Genomic DNA, 26,875 nt, shown 5'->3' on the forward strand with positions numbered 1-26,875 from the left:
GAGAAGTACATTTAAGAAGAGAATTGTTTCCTCAGAACTGCAGACAGAACTTAGTTTTTGGCTTGCAGAACAGGGAGGGAAGGAAGAATTAATTAATTAATTAATGTTCTGATCTGACCCTACCTCATCATGGGTACTTGAATGCCATCTCTAGTGTGTGCTATCTCTTTGTAGGGGATACTTACATGCTACTTGGGGGTAATTCACTGCATAGAGAAGAAATGCATTGGGGTCAGAAAATTAAGGTTTCGAAATGCACGTAGGGAGGCTTACATCTTCCTAGACATACCACCCTGGGTAAGAATGAAGATGAGGGAGGCTGAGGAGAGGGGCAAAGGAGTGGGACAAGGGGTTCTTGGTGGTCCTCTGGAGTTTGCCAGCTCTCGGTACTGAGGAGTCTTATCTTGACAGGACAGGACACTGATTCTTCCCTATTATTGTGGTTATTAATACTGTAGAAAAATTTGGTGCAATTTTTTCCTAAAAAATGAATTTTCAGGACAAACTTCTATCTGGTCTTAAATAGCTTACACTGTAGTTTCAAAGAATATTTTAAATAGATATAATTTTATGTTACAGAAATCACTGATAATTGTGATTCAGAGTCCAAAGAATCAAGTTTGCATTTCTTTACAGTATATAAAAATGGACTTGGAGTCAGTTTAATACTGAGAACTTGATTAAGTTCCTCTTGTCCCGAGTTTGGGATACGAGGTACCACATAGTCAGGCCTATCCCATGGGTCTAGAACTGCCTGACTCGCTGAAGGAGTGGCTGTTGGATAGGGTAGTGGCTGTTAAATGTGCTGTTCCTGTGCACATCCATTCAGGGGAGTCACATGGATTTGGGCTGGGGTGGGGGTGGGGGTAATTACTATCCAGAGAAAGTATTTAAAGATAATTATACACCTCCCACTCTTCAAAATATAGCTTTGCTTGACAACTGGTTTCCTGGCAACACTTCCTACTGTATAATAAATGTAATGATTTATTAGAATGTGTAAATTTATTTGTGTGTTTACATACACACAGAGGATATAGAAATTAAATGATAAAATAGGGAGGAGAAATTTGCCTGCTATTCATGTTCCCTTCACACTAAGCACAAAAGTCATTTACTGTAGAAATAGAAGTTCCCATATGTAGACATAGGACAGAAAGGTGGATATGAATGTGCCTAATCTACTTCTTCAAAATTCTGTATCATTGCATCCCCATAGGAAAGTTCCGCTCACTCACCCTGGGATCCACCTTACCTTTTCCTAATTCTGGGCCTTACTCTTGCCTTTACACCTACATGGACTGTCCCCACAACTGCCAGAACCTTCCCTTCCTATGTCCTGCCATTCTTTAGGGCTTAGCTCAAGTCCCAGCTTCTCCGTGGTGAAATTTTCTAGTTTTCCCAGACTTAGTACTCCTGTCACACTTATTGTCTGCATTACTCATTTTAGTTATACATTAAGGAAATAAGTATTGAACAACTATCATGGGATAGGTAATAGATATTCAACAGTTAACAGGATAGACAGCCTTTGCATAAAACTCATGCTTAAAGACCCTTGTAAGCAATGAAAGAGTTTGCTTACCACCAAGGCAGGCTTCACAGAGGTGCCACAGGAACACACCAAAGGGCCTCCTAGCCAGGGGTGGAGGAGCCAGCAAAGGTTACCCAAAAGAAATGATTTCTCATTTCCCCATACTGTCAATTATCTTTTAGTATATGGTTCTTGCCTCTCCAGTGAGATCATAGGATCCTTGAGGGAAAAAGACTATGTCTTACACTTTGATATAGACCCACAGTACTTAGTGCAGTCCATTTCACATGGTAAGGACATTTGACTGATAGGTTGGTAGAACAGCAGAGACAAACTCTATGTAGATTTACTAACGTCTTGCTGAAGACAAGACTTGAGAGCCTGGAGCTCTTGTGACCCAGGGATGAAAGTGGGGGTGAGGAAAGGGCAGTGTTACTAAAAGAGTTTGCTTGGCATATAATTTTTGTCAGGCATCTAGAAGAGTAGACAACAGCAAAATGGTGGACATTTCAGGCTCTTTCTAGTGGCTAGAATAAGTTCCTATCTTTTCTTTAACTGGGAACAAGCAACACAGAAAATGATTAAATTTAACTCTTTTATACTATATGTAAGTAACTTAAAATGGACTATCAGAGATTAGGAAAATTTATATATGTGCCTTGTCCTTGCTGCTCATTTCACTGAAGATGGGGCAAGACAGTCCTTCCAGATTTTAGAACCCCATGGGGTTCACTTCAGAACTCTGTAAAGTCAAGATCTGGAAACTCCAACAGGTTATCTGATTAATCCCTGCAAGTTGCATAAGACTTTCTAAATAACTTGTTCCCTAACTGTTTAAATCCTATTCTGAATCATGATGCCCACATGTTACAAAATTCGTTATTGTAACTAATTCCTCAAAGTGGAGACTTGGCTTACAAAAGGAATCCCCTAATATTGCCTGAACATTATAACTTGACTATAATTTTCTGAGTTTCCTCTAAAGTTTCTCTTCTAATATTTCTTTTAAATAAACCATGACTTTGTATCATTCTGTATTGCAAATGTCTGGAAATTCAAATTGTCTTATTTGTCATTGTTAAACTGAGAAAATGATCAGGACATTTTGTTAAAACTTAAATTTTAGAATCTTTTTAAAGAGTAAAACAGGCTGTTCACTGTTTACAAAGTTATTCTGAGTTGCAAAAATTCCCTCTCCATTTCCCCCCTGTACCTATGCTTTTCTCCTGTATGCTCCCATTCAATCATGGCTGCCATAATCAGGCAGAAAGTACGAAGATACATTCTTCTTGCATCTGTAGTGGAAATCCTAGCAGCAGACTGAAATAATTCCAGATCTACTTTGATAATTTTCATGACATTTTCAATCCATTGCCCTGCTTTGCTATTCCTTAAACACACAACATCAGTGGACTGTAGAATCTAGACTAGAGGGTTGCCATTTTGTATCTTCTCAGACCTTTTAGGGCCACCCCATCTGGTGCAGTAGCTACTAGCCACATGTGGCTCTTGAGCACTTGAAATTGGCTAATCCAAACTGAAACATGTAGTAAGTGTAAAATAAACGCTGTATTTCAAAGATTTAGTACAAAAATTAATGTAAAATATCTCAATTTTTATATTAAACAGAAGTTAAGATGGCAGAGGACTAGGAGGACCCTAAGCTTGCCTCATCCCTCAAACACAGATAAATATCAAACCATCATGAACACCCAATATCTGAAGGCTAAGAGAGCAAAACTGCACAACAAGAGGTAGAAAACAGCCACACTGTGGAAGACAGGAGCTGCAGAGAGTTGATCTGGGTGAGAGAAGAGTTGCAGATGCCACAATGGGGACAGAGTTCTGATCTTGTAGAGAGTAGCAAAAGAGAAAGAAAGAGAAGGAAAGAGTGAAAGTGCACGAAGGGAACTGTACAAGAAAAACTCTCCCCCAAAAACCACTGTCTGGGAAAAGGAGAGCAGTGCAGTGGAAAGCTGAAAAATTTTTTTCAATATATGAAATTTATTGTCAAATTGGTTTCCATACAACACCCAGTGCTCATCCCAAAAGGTGCCCTCCTCAATACCCATCACCCACCCTCCCCTCCCTCCCACCCCCCCCATCAACCCTCAGTTTGTTCTCAGTTTTTAAGAGTCTCTTATGCTTTGGCTCTCTCCCACTCTAACCTCTTTTTTTCCCCCTTCCCCTCCCCCATGGGTTTCTGTTAAGTTTCTCAGGATCCACATAAAAGTGAAAACATATGGTATCTGTCTTTCTCTCTATGGCTTCCTTCACTTGGAAAGCTGAAATTTTGAAGGTCTGTGCCATTGCTAGGGTCATGCCTGGTGGGCTTGGTGGTGCTCTGGTGGGGAAGGAAGGTAGAGACCCAGGAGTGGGCAGCATGGTCTGAGAATTCCCTGGGTTGCACAGAGATAAACAGTTTCCCTGCTTGGAGTGCATTTGGGAATGGTGGCATGTCCCCTCTGGGGACAAAAAAAGTGGCAGCACCAATGTGCTGCCCTGTTCCCTAGCATAGGAAAAAAGACACTGCCTAAGGACAACAAACCTTTGTCTGGAGTTGTGCTGTTCTTTACCATAAACTCTGAACCACTACACGATCTCGTGACAATTTTCTGAGACAAACCAGCAAATGGCAAAAACCTGGCTAGGCCCTCTCCCAGAGGATCAGCATGTGTTTGAGCCATACAGATCTCTAAAATTTGTAATTTTGAAACCTAGCCGCATGCCTGAGATAAACACAGGAGTACTGTTCTACCTGGCAGATAGACAGCTCGGTCGCAGGCAGGGTGAAGGCAGGGATCTGGAAGAGGCTAGGGACACAAAAGAGGTGCTTGTCTGTTCTTTTGTGAGGGCTTTCTGAAGAGTGGTGGGCATGAACTCCCCACTCCAGGGACAAGAGAGTGGGGTGACACTATTCCCCCCACCCTAGCCCACTCATCAGCACTGATCAACTTCAGTGAGCAAAACAGCACTAGCAAGTGGAGGCTGTAGTTGCTTACACTAAGCTCTGCCCCCTGTACCCTGCAGGTGCATCTCTACTAGGACAAGTCAGTCTAAGATTCAGTGCAGCAGGCCACAGCCCCAGAAGACCAGCACAAACCCCTTGCATGCATCAAGTCTACTGATCATAGGATGCTGCAAAAGCTTCAGCTCTAGGGGAAATAGGATCTAGTTTCCTTTCTTTTCTTTTTTTTTTTTTTTTTGGACCTCTTCTATCACTCTCAGGAGCAGAAATATAGGAGCAGGCTTTTCTAACAATCCCCCCCCCCGAAAAACTAGTGACCCAGACAAAATGACAAGACAAAGGAATTCACCCCAAAAGAAAGAACAGGAAGAAGTTATGACCAGGGATTTAATCAATATAGATATAAGTAAGATGTCTGAACCAGCATTTAAGACAATAATCATAAGGATATTAACTAGGCTTGAGAAAAGCATAGAACACACTAGAGAATCCCTTACTGCAGAGATAAAAGAACTAAAAATTCGTGAGGCTGAAATAAAAAATGCAATAACCAAGATGCAATGGATGCAATGACAATGAGGATGGACAAAGCAGGGGAATGAATCAGTGATATAAAAGATAAGATTATGAAAAATAATGAAGGTGAAAAAAAAGAGGGAAAGAAAGGTTTTGGATCATGAATGCAGACTTAGGAAACTGAGTGACTCCTTAAAGCATAATAATATTCATATTATAGAAGTCCCAGAAGAATAAGATAAAGAAAAAGGAGGAGGAGGTTTACTTGAGTTAATTATAGTTGAAAACTTCCCTACTCTGGAGAAGGAAACAGACATTGAAATTCATGAAACACAGAGAACTCCCATTAAATTCAACAAAAGCCAGCCATCTCAAAGACATATCATAGTCAAATTCACAAAATACACAGACAACGAAAAAATCCTAAAAGCAGCAATGGAAAAAAAAGTCCTTAACCTACAAGGGAAGACAGATCAGGTTCAGAGTAGATCTGTCCAAAGAAATTTGGCAGGCCAAAAGGTAGTGGCATAATATATTCAATGTGCTGAATGGGAAAAATATGCAGCCAAGAACACTGTATCCAGCAAGTCTGTCATTCAGAATAGGAGAGATAAAGAGTTTCCCAAACAAAAACTAAAGGATTTCGTGACCACCCAACCAGCCCTGCAAGATATATTAAAGAGGACTCTTTGAGTGGAGGAAAAAATACCAAAAAAAACAAAGATCAGAAAGAAAATAGAACATCACCAGAAGCACCAACTGTACAGGTTAACACAATGGCACTAAATTAATATCTTTCAATAATCACTCTAAATGTAAATGCTAGTGTACAGACTAAATGCAAATGTAAAGACTAAATGCTCTTATCAAAAGAGTAGGGTATCAGAATGGATAAAAAAAACAAGACTCATCTATATGTTGTGTACAAGGGACTCATTTTAGACCTAAAGAAATCTGTAGAATGAAAGTGAGGGGATGGACAACCACATATCATGGTAATGGTCGCCAAAAGAAAGCTGAAGTAGCCATAGTAGGGGACTTTAACACCCCACTTACAACAATGGACAGATTACCTAAGCAGAAAGTCAGCACACAGAAACAGTGACTTTGAATAAAACACTGGACTGCAAGGACTTAACAGATATATTCAGAACACTCATCCTAAAGCAGTGGAATCCATATTCTTTTTGAGTGCACATAGAACATTCTTCAGAATAGATCACATACTGGGTCACAAATCGGATCTCAACAAGCACAAAAGAACACAGCATCCAACTTTTCTGACCACAATGCTATGAAACTCAAAGTCAATCACAAGAGAAATTTGGAAATACCACAAATACATGGAGGTTAAAGAATATCCTACTAAAGAATGAATGGATTAACGAGGAAATTAGAGAAGAAATTAAAAAAATACATGGAAGCAAATGAAAATGAAAACAGGACAATCTAGAACCTTTGGGATGCAGCAAAGGTGGTCCTAAGAGGGAAGTATATTGCGATTCAGGTCTACCTTGGAAAGCAAGAAAAGTCTCAAATACATAGCCTAATGACCTTACACCTTAAGAAGCTAGAAAAGGAACAGCAAATAAAGCCAGCAGAAGAAGGAAAATAATAAATATTAGAGCAGAAATGAATTATATAGAAACAAACAAAATAACCAGGTAGAACATATTAAAAAACTAACAACTTGTTCTTTGAGAGAATTAATAAAATTGATAACCCCTAGCAGATTTATCAAAAAGAAAAGAGAAAAGATGCAAATAGATAAAATCACGAATGAAAGAGGAGAGATCACAACCAACACCACAGAAATACAAGCAATTATGAGGATATTCTGGAACAGAATTTGAAAAGACCCATAACCAGCAAATAAATTGAATCTGTAATCAAAAGTCTCCCAACAAACAAAAGTCCAGGGCCAGATGGCTTCTCAGGGGAATTCTACCAGACATTTAAAGAAGAGTTAATATCTAGTCTTCTCAAACTGTTCCAAAAAATATAAAGGGAAGGAAAACTTCAAAATTCACTCTATGAGGCCAATATCACCTTGATTCCAAAACCAAAGATCCCATTAAAAAGGAGAATTACAGGCCAATATCCATGATGAACATGGATGTGAAAATTCTCAACAAGATACTATCAAATTGAATCCAATAGTTCATTAAAAGAATTATTAGCCATATTCAAGTGGAATTTATTCTTGGGCTGCATGGGTGGTTCAATATCTGCAAACTAATCAACGTGATACCCTACATTAATAAAGGAAAGGATAAGAACCATATGATCCTCTCAATAGATGCAGAAAAGGCATTTGACAAAACATAGCATCCATTCTTGATAAAGGCCCTCAACAAAGTAAGTATAGATGGAACATACCTCAATATCATAAAAGTCATATATGAAAGACACACAGCTAATATCATCCTCAATGGTGAAAAACTGAGAGCTTTTCCTCTATGGTCAGAAACAAGACAGGGATGTCCGCTCTCCCCATTACTATTTAACATAGTACTGGAAGTCTTAGCTTCAGCAATTAACAACAAAAAGAAATAAAAGGCATCCAAATCAGCAAGGAAGAATTTACTATTTGCAGACAATATGATACTCTATGTAGAAAACCCAAAAGACTCCACCAAAAAAGAATTGCTAGAACTAATACATGAATTCAGCAAAGTTGCAGAATATAAAATCAATGTACAGAAATTGTTTGAGTTTCTATACACCAATAATGAAGTGCAGAAAAAGAAATCAAGGAATTGATCCCATTTGCAGTTGCACTAAAAACCATAAGATAAATACCTAGGAATAAACCTAACCAAAGAGGTAAGAGATCTGTACTCTGACAACTATAGAATACTTATGAAAGAAATTGAAGAGGACACAAAGAAATGTGAAAAAATTCCATGCTCATGGATTAGAAGAACAAACATTGTTAAAATGTGGACACTACCCAAAGCAATCTACATATTTAATGCAGTTTGTATCAAAATACCACTAACATTTTTCAAAGAGCTAGAACAAACAATCCTAAAATTTGTATGAAACCACAAAAGAACCCAAATAGTCAAAGCAATCTTGAGAAAGAAAGACAAAGATGGAGGCCTCACAATTCCAGACTTTAAGCTATATTACAAAGATGTAGTCATCAAGACAGTATGGTACTGGCACAAAAACAGACATGTAGATCAATTGAACAGAATAGAAAATCCAGAAATGGACCCACGACTATATGGTCAATTAGTCTTCAACAAAGCAGGAAAGAATATTCAATGGAAAAAAGACAGACCCTTCAACAAATGGTGTTGGGAAAACTGAACAGCAACATACAGAAGAATGAAACTGGACCATTTCTTACACCATACACAAAATAAATTAAAAATGGATGAAAGACCTAAATGTGAAACAGTAAACCATCAAAATCCTAGAGAAGAATATAGGCAGCAACCTCTTTGACCTTGGCTGTAGCAACTTCTTACTAGACATGTCACTGGAGGCAAGGGAAACAAAAGCAAAAAGGAACTATTGGGACATCATCAAGATAAAAACCTTCTGCACAGTGAAGGAAACAATCTACAAAACTAAAAAGCAACTGATGGAATGGGAGAAGATATTTGCAAATAACATATTAGATAAAAGTTTAGTATCCAAAATCTATAAAGAACTTATCAAACTCAACACCCCCCAAAAACCAAATAATCCAGTGAAGAAATGGGCAAAAGACATGAATAGACATTTTTCCAAAGAAGACATCCATATGGCTAACAGACACATGAAAAGATGCTCAACATCACTCATCATCAGGGAAATACAAATCAAAACCACAATGAGATACCACCTCCTATCTGTCAGAATGGATGAAATTAACAACATAGGAAACAACAGATTTTGGTGAGGATGCAAAAAAAGGGGGAACCCTTTTACACTGTTGTTGGGAATGCAAACTGGTGTAGCCATTGTGGAAAAACAGTATGGAGGTTCCTCAAAAAGTTAAAAATAGAACTATCAGCAATGGCACTACTAGGTATTTACCCAAATAGATCCAGCAATGGCACTACTAGGTATTTACCCAAAGGATACAAAAGTACAGATTCAAATGGATACAAAAGTACAGATTGGGCTACATGCACCCTGATGTTTATAGCAGCATTATCAACAATAGCCAAACTATGCCAAGAACCCAAGTGTCTACTGTCTGATGAATGGATAAAGAATATGTGGTATGTGTACACACACACACACACACACGTATATATGTATGTACACACACATATATGTATATATGTAATGGAATATCACTCAGCCATCAAAAAGGATGAAAGCTTGCCATTTACAACAATGTGGATGGAGCTAGAGTGTATTATGCTAAGCGAAATACGTCAGTCAGAGAGAGACAAATACCATATGATTTCACTCATACGTGGAATTTAGGAAACAAAACAAATGAGCATATGGGAAAGGGAAAAAAAGAGAAAAAGAGGGAAGCAAACCATAAGAGACTCAAAGACGGAAATGCTGAGGTGTTGGAGGGAAGGGGGTGGGGGGATGGGCTATATGGGCAATGATCATTAAGGAGGGCACTTGTGATGAGCACTGGGTGTTACATGTAAGTGATGAATCACTAAATTCTATTCCTGAAACCAATATTACACTATATGTTAGCTAACAAGAATTTAAATAAAAATTTGGGAAAAAAACACCAAAAAGCAAAAACCAAACCAAAGCACACACAAAGAAACAAAAAAATTTATATTAATTACATGTTGCCATGATAATGTTTTTGATACACTGGGTTAAATAAATTATATTAGATTATTTTCACCTGTTTTTTTCTACTTTTTAACATGGCTACTAGAAAAAATTTTTAAATGTTTATGTGGCTCACATATTTCTATTCAACAGCCCTGCTGTAGAGCTACCTGCCCATGCCTAAGATATAATAGCTGAGCAGAAATAGAGTTTAGTATTCCTGGGTAGAACCTTATCACTAGTCTGGCACAGTGATTAGCAGTATGGGACCTGGGTGTGGGTTCTCACTTGGCCATATGTAAGCCAGGTGACCATCTGCATCTCTCAGCCTCAGTATCCTCATCTGAAAATAGGTTGAACGATAGTGCCAAGTTACTAGTAGTGTGCCTTTTGGGAACAGAAAGTCTTCTCTCTGTGTCTCTGTTGTATCTTGAACAGTAGCTATAGAGGGAGGAACTCTTCCCAGAGATCAAATGGCTGGAATATAGGAGGTTAAGCAGACAGCAGGTTGAGGTGAGTCTCAAAGCTTGGAAAAGAGCCCGAGGTTTAGGGGGACCACTGTCCTGTTCCTCTCCTTTTTCAAAAGCACAGGTTACACTATGGGTCACTGAGTAAAAAAATGTTCCCAGTCTCCTGGATAATCTTTCACTAGACAGAGCCCATATAAAGATGTAATTTCTCTTCCAATCCTTTGGATCATGTTCATTCATTCATTCATGCATTCATTTGTTCATTTATGACTTATTCACTTGCATGTCATGAGAATGATATTTTGGAAATATTTTCAAATGGATTTTTACATCCCTTTACTCTTATTGTGTAGAAGCTTTGGAACTGTCAGGAACACGAATGCTTTCTCAGCTTTGGCTGTCAAATTAGATATTTTGTTTGAGTTTGTGTAAGCCTATTGTCTTACTAAGGCAAGACAGTTCATTCATTCATTTGTTCACTCATCAGATAGTAATTCAGTTCCTATTATGTATATACCACTTCTTCAGATACTGAAGATAAAGCATTAAAATTCAAGCATCACTGAGAGAAAAAGGGTTTTTAAAATATTTTTTTAGAACTCTCTTTTTCATGTACCAGCTAGGCCTGGTAGACTTGACCCTAGATTTTTTTTTTTTTTTTATGTAAAGGAGGTCTTGGATTGAGAGAAAGAGGAAGGGGAGAAAGGCCTGCATTTTCCAGTTCTAGCAAATTATGGGAGAAAGAAGGTATCAGAAATAGGGTGAAAATAAGACATCAGAGTCCTCACTTAATTCTCAGCCCAGGAGCCAAGTCTCAAGAGGTTGCAGAGGGTTGCTTTAGAAATACCCAAATAATCATGGGGAAGCCCGGAGACACTGAGGCTAGTGGTGGCCTCCATTGGGTATAGTATGGGGGCTGTCTGCAGCCCCCTGGGACAACATCAGTCTTTGACTCAGAGTTCTATTCAGGCTGGTACAAATACAGCAGTGGGAGGCAGGTAGGTAGGTGAGCCTGCCATAGTGCTTTGGGTTTCCCGTAGCTTGTTTACGGAGTATGAAGGACCTGGAAGTGTCCATGCACTTAGATGAGGTGTGGAGGTAGCTGAAGTCAGTGGACTGACAGACCTTGGAGGTCAGAGAGCAGAGGTAGAGATTTCAAGATCAAATGAAAATATGGGGAGACCCATGGACTCCAGAGGTAGATGTCTAAACTAGATGGATTGTTGCATCCCAGTAGGGGCCAGTTCAGAGAGAAGCCCAGACTAGCCATCATACAGAGGAGATAGGCAGAGGACTCAGAAGGATTCCAGGAGCAGCCCTCAGCAAGGCCTGTTTACTTCCCAGGATCTTGAAGTTCCCTGCCCCCATGTATCCAGATTCCATCCTGGAGAAAAGCTGGCGAAATGGAAATATGAGAAACTGAACATTTCACCTTCAAGGACTATTTAAAGTATAGCAGTGGGTTATATTTACCCAGCTGGACTAAAGTTTAGTGTTATTTATGCTCCTGCTACACAGTAGGTGAGGCTAGGGAAGCAAGATTAGATCAATTACAAAACATAAACAACAAATATTTTTGGCATGTAGAAGCTTTGTGGGAGAAAATTCACATCCCCATTCCACAAATCCATTCATTCTTCCATTCAACATACATGTATGGACAGCCTACTCTTGGACCAGCACTTAGCTAGGCTCTCTGAGGCATGCAGGGGCTATTGAAAAAGATAGGCCTATGAACCAATAACTGGGAGGCCTATGAACCAATAATTGGGTGTAGTATGTTAAGTGCTGTGATAGAGATATGAATGAAGAAAGCACTATGAGAATGGAGAGAGGTGAGTAACTTCTCCTGGAGAGTTTGCAGAGAATGTGGTAGATGTAGTAACATTTGAGGTTCTTAACAAAAATCTGAATTCTCCGAATGAAGACGTGTGGACACAGTGATTCAGGTAGAAGAAAGCCTACATGCAAAGGCCTTGATGTCTGAGAGGACAGGGAACATTCTGGTGACTGCAAGAAATTAACCATTCCATGTGGTGGGAACAAAGACTATGTGCAGAGGAGCACGGGAGGTGAGGCTGGAAAGGCAGATCTGGGGCTGAAGACCACAGATCCTGTGAAGCAGAACAGTGTAGTTATCCTATGTGCATTCAATAGTCCTTACAGTTCATTTCTCACTGTGTTCCACAAACATGAAGTAGGCAAGAACAGTAGCAAGTGTCCATATTACATTTATTTTAATTGGACTTTATCTTATAAGGGAGACACATTGGGTTTCACAACCTCCTAGAGATGGTGCTGCCAAAAAGACTGGCAAAGAAAATTCAACAAATATCAACCCTTGAATTATATGCTGGATCTGATTTAAAGGACTTTTCTTCATAGCTGTACAGAAGAGAGCATTTACTCCGTAGAAGAAAACCCTCACTGTACTACCCCACCCGGTAGGTATTACCTTGGGCTACCCAAAAGCATAGGGAGAGAGCTGGTGGGCAGTAGGAAAGAAGATGAACATGCATCTCACTCACCTGAACTTTGATTTGGAAATCCGATGGCTGAAAGAGAAAAAGCAGATGTTACAAAATGACAAATATGCATATTCTTCCATTTAAAAGATATTCAGCAATTCTAGAAAAGTTTGATGTCCCTGCATGACTATAAATGGGCACTGGATGGATGTGTGGAGTGAAGTAGAACAACTCTGAAGAGTCAAAACCCTATTTGTCAACATCTCCTGGCATGTTTGTGTGTATGAATGTGAAAAACAACGACTGACAAGTCTACAAATCCAGTATTTTCTAAGTGGAAGCAACACTCTCTGGAGAGTCTCTGGAGGCACCATGTGGCAAACAGCATCTGCTCAGCAGGTCCCATGAAGTTAGGTTAGGCTGTGTGTAGGGAATGCTGCACCTTGATGAGAGCCATGGAGGACAGGAAGGTCTCTCTGCAGATGTGAAAGTCTCACCAGTTGGAAACCAGAGGCAGGAGCATGTCATCACAGACCCCACTGCTGTCTGAACAGGATCCCAGCCAATGCTGGGGTATGAAGTGAAGATAAGCAATAGAAGCCAGCTGGGAACTGAAAGGCCATTACAATCCTGGCCTGAGGGCTGTGGCTGGGCCTAAAGGAACAGCCACAGGTCCTGTCAGAAGCTCAGGAAACTGACAGTTATGTGCAGCCTTAAAGACATGGGGAACTTTCAGGTGAAAGCATAGGGCAGGTGTGACTCAAAGGGTCATTGAATGGGGAAGGAGGAATCTTCAAGGAGGCCCTGAGGCTACCAAGTTCATATAGGAGAGTCCACAGGAGACTAGGAGGAGGAAGGCTGGGAGAAGGGAAGAAGGAGAGAGGGGAGAAGGAGGGAAGAAGGGGTGGGGGCAGGGAATGTAAGCATTTGAGACAAAACAATTGAAGGCAATGTATCAGAAAAGCCTTTGGTGTTAAGGGAGTAAGGTGGAGAGATTGTAGGTGGAGCAACCATGCTCAGATGGATACCCTGATGGATGCAGAATGTAAGTTGGGGAGGAAGAAAGTGACAGAGACATTGGTAGGGAGACAAAGACAGATGCAGAGAGAAAACATGAGCAGGGAGTTCAGGAGGCAACTGCTGCAAGTCTGTGTTGTCCTAGCTCAGCACAAAGCAAGCTGTGTCACATAGCAAGAAAACAACCCCTCTCATTATTTTTTATTAAAAAAAATTAACAGAAGATGTGACAGGTGGCAAAGCCATCGTGTGTGAGATAATTATATCTCTGGGGCACTGAGAATCCTAGCCAAGTGCCTTTACTGCTCTGAACCACTAGCTAATAACCTTTCCCCACCCCTAAGACTGCCTGCTAGGGCTGGAGTGTTTAATCACATGTTAACAAAGTGTGTGGGAAGGGGACCGGGAGCCAAGGACAGCATTTTTATTTAGAGCCACGGTTTAATGGGAGAAACAAATGTTTTCCAGATGCTAATTGGGTGTTGGGGAATCTGGGGTCCTCTCTTCTCCAGCAGGCCATGCTGAGCTTGGGGACCTTCAGGGTCTTCTCTAGGCTTACTTTTGGAGAGTTGACTCTCCTTGCTGTTAGGCATAAGCCAAATTGGATGACCGCGGGCTTTAGTCTTGTGACTCTGTCTACAGAACCTGGTCTGGCCCCAGGCCTTCTTTCAGAAATGTCTCAGTGATCCTCTCTAGGGTGTCCTTTAATGCAGACCACGTGCTCTTTCCTGTAAGGGTCTCTCTCAGTCCAAGTGGATCAGCAAAAGTGGGTTCTTAAAACCAAATATCATATCTCCCAGGTAAATGACTCTGGGGAGTGGGCATAGAGGGGGATCAGAGCTGAGGTGTTTGAAATGAGGTGCTAGTCCTAGTTCCAGCATGGCCATCAGCTATGGGTCCTTCTGTGGCATTCTGGAACATTCTGAAGAGGAGGAAATAGAGTAGGACTTTCCTTTCCACTTAGTTTCAAGTCCTGATGTATAACCCTGGATACCACACTCAAAGCCTATTATTGTTGCTGCTCTTCTCAGGGGATTATGAATGTAATTTTAGGTTCACTGGGTCAGAAATGTTCATTACCTTTTAAGTATCATATTACTTAAGAAATGGGGAGGGTACTGCTCAAGTGGCAACATCTGGAGACAAAGGAAACTTCAGTCCTTGGAGAGCTGAGGTTAGAACTCTGTAAAGGCCAAGCGTCTGAATTTCTCCATACTCCCTCCTATAGGTGGGAGACAACTGTAGGACCGCACTTCATGAAAACAGAGGGATCCCATTGCTCAGCAACTTCACCTTGTGGGAAGTAACCGCTGGCTCAGGGTTTGGAAAGCTGGTCTGTCCTACTGTGTGAGTAAGCAAGCACCAGAGCACCTGGGTGCCTTGTACCATGGCACCAGTCCACACCCTGGTCTGGCTGACATGTGGTAAATACTGCTTCCTTCCACCGGTTTTTAAACCACTTCAGATTCCTCAGAACAGTAGAGGTCTTCCAAACCCCAATGGGGTACGCACAACTTGCTTAGAAGTCTTCTTGGCTTTTTCTATCATTGTTATCCTAGTGAGGTACAATCCCTACCTTGTGTTTTAAATGGCTTCCTGAAGGAGAGCAGGGAGGTGGAGAAAGTAACTCATGCTCATCAGAACAATTCTACTGGTTTGGACGTGAAGTTCCTTCAACCCAGGATACTTTCTCTACCCAAGCCTCCAAGACAAACCTTCTAGGAAGCCATGATTTTCTTTGTTGATATTAAGTTTCAAAATTGAAGACAAATCCAAACTCCTTTTGTTTTGCTTAACTACTTACTTCTTGGGAACTATTTATATTTCAGACTTTCTCTCCTTCCTAGAGTAATGAGAACCATATATTTACTACTTGCTGTATGAAATAGTATTTCCCTAAATTGTCCCAATTTGCTTCTAACCTAAGTCAGATGGCACAGTGGTTGCCATCTAGGTTGACACACATCTGACTCAACCTCCTGGACTCCACAACTTCAACACCATTCACAGATATTATTTCTAGAAGGAATGGACCTCTGTAATGGACCTTGTCATCACAGAATACTGCTCCAACTGGATGCTTAGCTCAGTCACTCCACATTCTGGACAGAGTCACCTTCTCTATTAATCCCCCTGCTCTTCCTCCGAACCCAATCTTTGCCCTCACTATGTCTTCCCTATCATTCACACCCTTGTAGGGTTCTCAGGTTAATGTCAGGCTTAACTTCCAGTTCTCAGGTTGGCCCCAGGGTCACATTGATGTTGCTCTCCACACAGTACCTGGGACTTATACTTTGCCTGTCTTGCTAAACTGCCACCCTGGTTCACACCACTCTCTGTTTTTAGTGCTTCTGGGCCACATAGCCTGCCAAAAAATATGTTGAATTGTTCTGTGAGGCTGACTTCACATTTATGATGTCAGGCTCCACTGTGGCTTCAGCAATGCTCAGCAATCTTTTAGTGACCTCTTGGTGACTCACTAGTTTGAAACCTCTGTACTGTTCTTCAGGTTCCTAAGACACCTAACCCCCACTTTCTGTGATGAAATGACAGATAATTTGGTATGACTCCTATCATTCACTCTGCATTGGAGCCTATTTTGGATTTTGTATTTGTTATAGAACTGTAGAATTTGAGAGCTTGGAAGGGATCCTTAGATATCACCTGGATCTATGGTTTGCAATTTATCAAGTTGTAGAATGTTTTATTCATATGAAATCTTACATGGAAGCCCAATATGTAAAAGAGGTAAAAGTGGTCCCTTTCTGCAGTAGCCCCTGCAGGTGGCTCCCAGGGGCCCTAGGCCTCTGCTAACAGCACTCTGAGCCAACAACCAGGACAACTCCTTTGTGTCCCAGAGGGAGAGACCAAGACTCAGAGGGGAGGTGCTTTGGTTGAGGTCACATGGCTAGTTGGTGGCTGATTGAGACTTGACCTCAGGGCTGCTGATGCCAGGTTTCTTTTTCTATCTTCCAATTAGTCCCAGAGGTAAGGAACTCCTTCTTCCTTTGTAAATCTTGTGTCTCCAACTGTGTCTTTGAACTCAACTTTCCCCTTTTAGGCAATGCCTTCCAATAATCACTCATTTCCATTCTGGCATCCTTAGACCCTCCCCTTTCACTGGCCTCTTCTTTGCCATAAAGATTGTCCCAGTGTTTACAAGCCCTTACTTGGCCACTGCTGCCTTCCTTTCTGCCATCTTATTTTCTTCTCTCCCTTCCATGGCCTCACTTCTGGAGCAAGTGCCCTACACTGGCTCATTCCCACTCCTCTCCTTCTCTAAGACTCCAACTCCCACAAACAAGTCTTATAGAGTATGGCTCCAGAACACACAAATAACCCAACCACTTTTTAATCTCCACATGTGACTCTAGCCTAGGCCACCCTCACCTCACACCTCAGTAATTGCTACTGATGATGCTTTACTGTGTGCCTGCTTCCGTGTTGGCATTGCTTCTACCTATTCTTTTCCTCACATCCAAGTGATCCTTCAAGAATGCAAAACAAACCAAATCAGCCTCCCTACCCAGCTCCATGTTCTTGTGACTTCTCATATTCAATGACTTCTCACAGTCTTGTAACAGAGACAAAGATCATTAAGGGTCTACCAGGCCATGCCCATCTCCAGCCTCAACTCCCTGTCTCTCCCCGCATGCTCTGCCCTGACCACACTGGCCTCTCGGTTCTTCCATCCAAAGGCCTTGAAACACACTGTTGCCTTTGACTGGAACATTCTTCCTTACTCTTCACTTCAATAATGTATTTTCACCCTTCACTTCTCAGCTTAAATTTAATTCTTCAAAAAAGTTGCCAGTGTAACCAGTTATTAGCCCTACAATATACTTTTCCTTCTTAACACTTACCCTGTTTACAGTGACTTATTCACTTGTTTAATGTCACTTCCACACAGATTATAAACTCCAATGAGATGATATCAATCTTTCTACTGCTATGTATCACCATCACTTAGCACCAAGCTGGGCATACTTTGAATGAATGTACAAGTAAACAGTTCTCTCTTGAAATTCTTTCTCCCATGGATTCAAGGCAAGTGCTGCTGTCTATTCCCTTAACATCTCTTCATTTGTTTCATTTACTTGTTCTTATTCTTCTGTGTGTCAGGTTCCCAAGGTTCGGCCCTTGGTCTTCTGACTCTATTCCTCTATGAACAACCCTTGTCCTATACCCTCATTAATAGCTCTTATACTGATAACCTCAAGTGTGTGGCTCCATCCCTGTTCACAGCTGCACCTTGGACCTCTATATCCTATTGCCTGCATAGTACCTGCAAGCCCCTCGGTTGGACCCCTGCTTCAAATTCTACTTCAACATCCTTACTGTCTTCAAACTTTGATGGCTCCTTCTTTTTAATCACCTCCATCTCCCCCCAAAAATATACTGTAGTTCCTTTTTCTCTGTGCCCCCACCCCCTCAGGAACCATCTTCATCAGGCCTTCTCACTGCCTATAAATTCTCATCCTGGCCTCATCCAACCACACAAGCCTTTTAACTCTTAGCTTTAAAAATGCTAGACCCTCACTGTCTCCTTCCCATAAGACCCAGTCTCAGTCTCCAGTCAGTTCTCACACTGTGTTTCCCACCAGGAATGTTGGTGGTCTTATCCCATGGTTGGCTGAGGCAGGGAGTGGGGTGGGGGTGAGTAGAGAGATGGTGGAAAGACCATAATTTATTAGGTATATATTATAGTTCTGGTACTGTGTCTAGGTATTTTATATGCACAGAGTAGATGCATCAATGTGGATATTCATAAGGATAATAGGAACCATTTCTACAGAGCTCTCCCAGCCTGCAGAATGTGTCCTCAAATAGGGGCGCCTGGGTGGCGCAGTCGGTTAAGCGTCCGACTTCAGCCAGGTCACGATCTCGTGGTCCGCGAGTTCGAGCCCCGCGTCGGGCTCTGGGCTGATGGCTCAGAGCCTGGAGCCTGTTTCCGATTCTGTGTCTCCCTCTCTCTCTGCCCCTCCCCCGTTCATGCTCTGTCTCTCTCTGTCCCCAAAATAAATAAACGTTGAAAAAAAAAATTAAAAAAAAAAAAAAAAGAAATGACAGATATACTAGAGGTGCCAGCTTCCCTCTCTGGGGGATAATTATATTCACCCTCCAACAGAGCCACCATACTCTCCTGAAATGTACTCTCAAGTGACTTCCTAGAGCTGGGAACTCCCCTAGTCCCTCCTGGTCTGCAACTTGGGCTATGCCTAAAAGCCGGAGTTGCAGGGTCCTCCATGTTATAAAGACCAGAGAAAGGCCTGACAGACTTAGAGGGTTTGCTGGGGCCCATTTGCAAAAACTTGAGTGCTTGCTTTGTATGGTTCCAAAAGGAGAAGAGGGAAAGGCTTGGACTGCTGTTTAAAAATGTAATTAACCCCATATTTTAACAACATTTTGACAATAATTGCTTCCCAATGATGCCGAGAAATCTGCAGTACAGACTCCCTGGTGCCACTGTCAGAGTGAGTGATACTGAAGGCCCTGTGTACCCTGGAAATAGAAGTTGCAAGAGCTGGTCTGTTCTTAAGCCTTGTTTTCCCTTCTCCTTTGGCTTGGAGATCATTCTCAAGGCTGGCATGGCTTCTGTTTAGACTTATCTATGGAGAATCTTTTTAAAAGGGTTGGGGTTTGCTCACACCATTGAGTCATTTCAGGAATGAAGGGTGAAATAAGATACTGTTTCACTGATGGAATGATTTTGAAACTAATTTTATTTGGGACTGGTCCTACTCAGAGCCTTCTGCATTGCAGTGCTTTTCAGGGACCAAGGTGAGTTTACAGTTCTTATACCACAAAGTCAACAAGAAGAGCAAGTTCCACTTCCCAAAGCAGATCCTGAATGTTCCATGAGGCCTCATTCCCAAGGTCAATGTGAATCCCTGACAGAATATAACTTTGATCTTTGGACTCTGCTGAGATGCTGGTAACATAACCAGAAGTTTGCTTATTTTTAGCAGTTAAACTATTTTTTCCCTTCGTTCTTTGGTGGAGGAACATTTCCCAGGGACTACTGGTTTCCACTTTTACGATAAAACTAAGATGGGTGATTGTGATAATTCATGTGTGAACTGTTCCTCTAATGCACCTGGACCAGTCCTGGGCCAGTCACTCACCAAAGCCTAGGCCCTGGGGTCTGACCCAGGGAAAGGGAAGTCATAGGTATCTAGGCTGGAGCTGCTTTTGGAGGAGGTGACTGGCCGCGTTTCAGGCTAAACACTGACGAATTCCGCAATAACTCAAGGTTGCACTTCAGGAATCTCTATTTCCCTTTACTAGGTGGGTAACTAGAGTTGCAGATAAGGACCAACATGTTTATTAGCTCCCAGGTTATTTTCTTACCTGTATCCTCTTATTCCAGGTCACATTTACCAGCAGGACCCAGGGACCCTCACATAGGTGTCTCATGTGACAGGGGGTGAGAGAGGCTGGGAAGAAACAGACTTTGGAGCCACCTCTAACCCCCCACCACCCCATATTTCACTGATGTAATGCACAGGGGCTTGAAATCCATGAGTCAGACCCTTACAGGAGTGCAGAATTGGAGACTGGCTTTAATGTTAAGACTCTTCCCCCTGCCTAAGAGCCATACTCAACCCAGGGCAGTCTTTTCTCACACAAGTCACCACCTGAGATTTATGTTTCTCTGACCTCTGCTTCAACCACAATGGGCCAAGCCATTGTGATTTCAGGACACAGCATCCCTTCCCGCACACCTGGAAAAGCCCCAGTCCCTGGGCTCGCCGTGCCTACTCACGCCAGCCTGGCCCCGCAGTTCTCTCCCTCGATGTCACCTCCAGCCACGTTTTCGGTGTTGACAGACTCGGTCTCACTTGTGGGCATGCTCACTATAAGAGTCAAAGGCATGAAAGGCATTGAGGGTGGGAAGGAAAGGGGAGAGAAGAGCATTAGTTTGCACAACACCCTATTTCAAGACTGTGTGCTGCTTGGGAGGATGAAAGCCTGAGCAGCATCTAATAGTGGGGTACAGTGGTGCTGCTGTGAACAGTGCCATGGCCAAGTTTGGGGGTTTCCTTGACCAACATGCCTGATGCTTGTCTAGGATAAGTTTTGCTGCCAAGGACACTCAAACTCAAAGGATTTGGGAGGAAATATGGTGATAAGATTATTTGCTTCTTGAAAACAGTGACCACTGAATCCTTTTCTACCTTTTCCTACAATAGAAAAGTTTTCTATTTGCATCCACTACTAGCCATAAAAAGAAGAGCTTTCATGAAAATATTTTATTTTGCTTTTTTCCCCACCCATAAATTCTAAGGGGCTTCATCCCCAAATTTAGGGTCCAGCTTATTTGTAGAAAGGGTGTTTTTGTTGCCTCATGAACTACTATATGGATGTGGAAGACTGCTCCCTGTCTTGTAGTGCATACTGGGTGTATCTAGGACCATACCTGAAATAGGGAGCTTGAAATAAATGGCTATTACCAGAATCATGTACTAAGATTCAAACTAGCACTACAGATACCAAGAATGAGGATCACAACTGTGGAATCCACCAATTAAATTTAAATGTGACTTGAAGATAGACTAAAGATAGGTTGGGATATTATTTCCCCTTCCAGTAAATCTGACGTTCCCATCCCAACAGGCTGACTTTGGATATAAACCATCTAATTCCACTGGTGCCAACCTGTCCAGTCAATCTACACTCTCTTCCCAAGGCAGCAGTGGGCTAGATTTCCAGAGCAGCAGGAGTCATCTAGCTTGCAACCCAGTGTGGTGGCTTGGAGAAGCCATTTATTATTATTCTTTATTCCAAATAAAAGTTTTACTCAAGAGAATTCTTCTTCTCCACCGTTTCTTACCCTTTTAATATGACACAAGTTTTATTTTTGGTAACCCTTGTTCTTCAGAGGGGTCATTATAGCATTGGTCCTGGTTCCATTCTTCTTGCAGAACAGAACTCCTCATGTGGTGAGAAAATCACTAACCCTCAGCAGCCACAGAATTTTCAGTTAATGAAGGTATGGTATCAGGTGATGTGGCACCATGTGACAAATCGCCATGGGGCCACCACAGCCCAGGAAAAGATTCTACTGGTTATATGGATAATGTTGTTGGATGGAAAATTTCCAAGGTTCTTTTATTTTTGATGAAGACAAGATGGGTGGGTGAGAAGACACTCCTTTCAGGAACATGAAAGATACAAATAGGAACCCATGACTTACCATATGTTTGACCTCTCCACCCTAGGATTCACTTTTAATACAGTTGGGTAAAAAGAAATCTGGATGCCATTTCAAAGAAGGTTGTCATTGGATGAGACTTTAGATATTACCCAGCTATAACTTGTTCCCTTCACTTTACAAAACAGGGAAGGGAAGATTCTCACATTCACACAGTGGGTTTGGAGTAGGACTTGGTTGGAAGCACAAGTATCATGACCCCCTTCACCATGCTCATCTCAATTGTCCCTTATTGACCAACTCCTCACTCTACACTGTAAGACAGGGCTCTTATAGCCAAATAAGGCTCTGGAAGCATCAAAGGAGCGTGGTGAATAGCCAAATGATGGTGTTCAATTTTATAGCATTTAGACTCCCTTTGTAGCCTGATGTCTGAGGGAGCTGGTATGTGAGGCCAGACCTTAGGGATGGTTTTAGCACTGTGAGCAGGGAAGACAGCACTTTCAGAGCTTGTCAGGTTCCTTGTTACATCCATACATACATTCATACAATTGAAGAGCCTTCATACAATTGAAGAGCCTTCACTCTTTCACTTCATCTATCTCTGGCCCTCTCTGACCTAAGGTTACTTTAATTCTTCAGGCATAATTCTTTAAAGTTATAGAGCTCTGACTTTGAGACACTTTGCTCCCAGAGAGCCCCTTTTGTGCTACTGGAGTAGTATGATGGGGATGGTGCTAGGCTTGGAAAGACAACCAAATTAGAAGTGGGTATGCCTGGGCTTTAAGGAGGAACCATATCATCTTCTAAATCAAGGAACTTCCTGTATCAGTATCAAGTTGGCATTTACAGTGACCTTAATCTTGGGTGGTACTATCCAAAGTAAGGGTTCCATAAAGGAATAGCTGCTGCAATCAGCTTTGCTGTTTGTCATGTATAAACTCATGTTTGCTGACTTTATACATATTAAGAGATGATAAGGCACTGGCTTTGAGTGGGGAAGGTTACCATACCCTTACACACACACACACACACACACACACACACACACAGACACACACATACAGGACCACTGTATCACAAGCCATCAAGAAAAATACCCTCCCCTCCAGTCTGGTATGTACCAATGCATATTTACACACATAGAACACAGGGGAACATTACCATGGGTTTCTGTGGAGTGACTAAACCAAGCAAACTTCCCTTTCTTCTGATCAAGCAAGCCCGCTGGAGTGCTTCCTTTCACAGACAAGATGGAGTCAAGACCAGGAACAAGACATCAACAGAGAGCATGCAGTCAGCCACGGGCAAAAGAAAGAAACAAGGAACTCAGCTTTCACATAGAACATCCATTTTAATCCCTGAACATAAACTAAGAAAATTGTAAAAAGCAATAAATCAAAAACACACAAGAAAACATAACAAAATAGAACCAAAACCCCAAATTACATGAATTAATGACACAAAACAAAAGATGGACCCTGAGGAGAAGGAATTACTCCAGAAGAAGCTTCAGTCTACACTGGTCTATCTAGTTAGTGGCTTTGAGGGAAGAGTTTCCTAGGAGATGCTGTCACCCATCCCTGCTGCCTCCCTAGGGAGGTGCCTCTTTTACAGGCTCCACTGGGGTAACTGCTAAAATCAAACTACAGCGTTGGTGTGCCCTATCACTCTTACCCAATAGCCAGGTGACTTGACCTCTTCCCCACCTGTAGTGGATCTACCCCTCTCTTACTACTTACACCCAGATCATGTCACTTGCAGATGGAAAACAATCCATGGATCTATTAGTTCCTTTGTCCAATTCAACTACTCAGTCCCATTCAATAAAGATCCACCAAGTGCTTCAGGCCTGATCATATTCAACACATACATATCTGCTTTCAATCAGTTTAAACAGGCAAAGAAGTTGCTCAGTTGCTTGTCAATGGGTGGTCTTTGGAGGAGTTTGGTGTGTAAGGGAGAAGAGTTGTGTAAGCTTCTTTTGGCTCTGGGCTCTGGTTGAAGAAGAAGGTACTAAGGAGATTGTAAAAACACTGATTGCCACAAATGGAAGAGGGGGAGTTCTGTATTCTGCAACAGACTTTGAGTTCTGGATGTCAAATGCTTTATCTAATTCCAGAGAAAGAGAATTTTCCCATTCTGACAAAATTAGTGTTGACTGCACCTCTGCCAGGCCTCTATGGAGATTTCTGGGGACCAGTGGTGAGTGAGGCTTAGTCACAACTTATTAATGAGGTGGAAAATCTGTTACCACTCAGGAGAGGAAGCATGTGCCCTGATGAGGAATGGGTAGGTAGTCCCATCAGTTCCAGGAAAGGGCATGAAGAGGAAGGTCAATCCAAGTTTTTAGGTGCTTCTTTATTTTATCCACTTCCCCTTGGATCCCACTTGGATCACATTCAATGGCTATCCTTGAATGTTGCTTGTTAGTGAGAATTCTGAAGACTCGTTCATGATTGAAAAGGGTCAGGCTTATTTTTAACCTAGGTAAAGGCCCATGTCCCAAACACACATCTTTAAAACACAAAGCTTAGAATAAGCAGACACTTTACAACAGTAGCATTTTTTCTCACTTCTCAAAAATCCTATATAAGAAAAGCCCTGAAGGTTAGGAGCTGAAATTAATGACTTGGTTCCAATTGCTTTCTAGCAGAAGATATGTCTCAATTTATAATAACATTCACTGAAGTAAGCATCTTATAATGAGCGGTCTTTTGTTTGGAGGTGTAAAGGGGTCAACATAGTCTGCCAGTCACCAAGTTTGTTCACACAGTTGTCTTGGGAAACAAGAGACACTTGGTCAGTGAAGGAAAGCCCAGAACATTGGGACCTGTTATACAGAAGCATTATTCAGCTTCTGGCTTTGGTATCAGTACTGTCCCATATTGTTTAATTTCAGAAATAACTGCATGATAACTTTTAAAACAATAGAGCTTGATAAATACATGGTCACTCAGTGTATAACTGAATTTGACCAGGGCTGGTATCTCATATGGGCAAAGTTGGCAGCCACCTGTTTGGCAAGTTATATGAAGAGCATCTAAATCCTCTCCCTTAAGAGTGTTCAGTAGTGTCTGCTAGGTCTGCTCTGTTGGGTAAAGTCATATATCTGAAGGTTCCTTGCTGAAATGAAAATATCTCACTTGGAAGGAGCAATACATTAACATATTAATATTAGCACCTATTTGTGACAGTTTATCCTGTAAATACCTAAGAGAATAAGATGGGTGAAAATGCAGTTTGTGTTTCTATTTCTAAGGGCTTAGACAGCAGGATCACAGTTGATTCTTTAAGGGATTTGTTGCCCTAGAGAGAGAGAGAGAGAGACTTGGATTCCTTCTTGAAATCTGAGTGCCCGAACTGTTGAAAGTTGAGAATTATAATTGTTAGATATTTATTCTATGGATGAGCTGGAGACTCTGACTCTTCTTTGGCCATTCAGACAGTGAATTGGTGGGAAACTAAGGCAGAAAGATGTCAAAGAACCCTGGTGCCTGAGGGCACCTCTCCTCTAAAGGCAACCCTCTTGATGCCTTGTGAAGTGAAGCTTGATGTCTGCTCATCTGCAATGTCATAACAACATACCCTCTGTGGAATAAAATGTACTTTTTGAATGGATTTAGTAAGGAGAATACTGAGAAAGAATGTGGGAGAGGAAGCTAGTTTTATAACTTTCTAATTTCATCGTTAGCAGGTACTATGGATCAAATCTGGGTTTCTGGACTATCCTGTCCCTTGACTTCTGTTGAGAAGATTCCCAAAGAAATGAGATTTTCCTGGAAGAGTAATTAACAACTGCCATTGCAGGTGGTGGATAACATAATTACACATTTAGTAATATCACAACTACTACAATGAGTTGTGTAGACTCCACCTCACCAACAACTGATTGCATCTTGAATTAATGTCTTCTCTCCCCCAAACATTTTCTTTTGGTGGCAACTCTTGTTTGAACAGTGCTTGGTTGATTTTTTTTAAATTTGAGACAGAGAGGAAGAAGGAGAGAGAGAATCTTAAGCAGGCTCCATGCATGATATCCACGCGGAGCCCAATGTGGGGCTTGATCCCACTACCCTGAGATCATGACCTGAGCTGAAATAAAGGGTTGAATACCTAACCAACTGAGCCACCCAGATGTCCCTGGTAGATGATTTCTATGTTTCAAGGGAGGTGCACAGTTCTTGTTTCACAGTAACCAATGTTTCTCCCAACCTACTTGGAGAAAAGCTGTGTGGATACTGGGGGGATTATAATAAGCCATTTTCTACGTGGGATAATCTGAATCTGGTAATCATGCTGGGAAAGTAGCACTAGATCTAAGCCATGGTGAAGATCGACAGTTCCTGGTACATTTGGGTTTGCAAACCCTCTGAAGGTTTACTAAAATTTAAGAATCTCCCATTAAACACAAGATAGTGCTTTGAAACCATGGCTGCACAGATCAGGCTGCCAGGCTTTCCAAAACTATGGTCAACAGAGAAGCTCTCTGTAAGACTAATGTCTCCAGTCAGTTCCTTATACTACTTAAAAAAAATGACCAAGTGGTAAATCTACTCCAGGTTGTTCCAGTGTGTTAGCATTCATGTCTTCTGTAAGAAAAAAAAAATTAGATCTAATTTAGCTATCATGATGCAATAAGTGTGTTCAAAGATGGCTATACTCATCCACACAAATAAAAAATGACTCCAGAAGGGGCTCTGACCAAAGTTTGAGAGTAAGAGCAACATTGGTTTTGATAAAGAAAAAGAAAGTCACTACGGTTACTTAGCAATTAATCCACAAAGGGAACCGTAAGCAAAATCTTCTTAGGCATCTCTTCCTTTACTGTTTTTTTCCTCCTCCCTTTTTCCCCTCCTTCCTTCCTATCCCAAGGCTAGGGGGAGATATGTGGAGAACCATCCACACATAAAATATCTGGCCTTGCTTCTTGAGGCTGTCTGTCTCAGATATTTTTATGCATCACAATAGACTGAGTGACATTAGAGCAAAGATCCA

General features: G+C 41.6%; 1 protein-coding gene across 39 annotated transcripts in view; it reads right to left on the minus strand.

Moving 5' to 3' along the window:
• Positions 1–26,875, minus strand: part of CACNA1C (calcium voltage-gated channel subunit alpha1 C) — a 760,549-nt gene that overhangs the window by 139,910 nt on the left and 593,764 nt on the right. For 21 of the 39 annotated variants that reach the window (XM_043563280.1, XM_043563286.1, XM_043563283.1 and 18 more), the window contains exons 10-12: positions 23,042–23,116; positions 20,489–20,579; positions 12,766–12,792 (exon numbers count right to left, since the gene is read on the minus strand). In XM_043563280.1, the coding sequence (XP_043419215.1) occupies positions 12,766–12,792; positions 20,489–20,579; positions 23,042–23,116 (193 nt within the window). The remainder of the gene's footprint in view (positions 1–12,765; positions 12,793–20,488; positions 20,580–23,041; positions 23,117–26,875) is intronic. The other 18 variants (XM_043563302.1, XM_043563296.1, XM_043563300.1 and 15 more) reach the window with 1 other exon arrangement.

This window comes from Prionailurus bengalensis, chromosome B4 (assembly GCF_016509475.1).
Source record: "Prionailurus bengalensis isolate Pbe53 chromosome B4, Fcat_Pben_1.1_paternal_pri, whole genome shotgun sequence".
NCBI classification, from domain to species: Eukaryota; Metazoa; Chordata; class Mammalia; order Carnivora; family Felidae; genus Prionailurus; species Prionailurus bengalensis.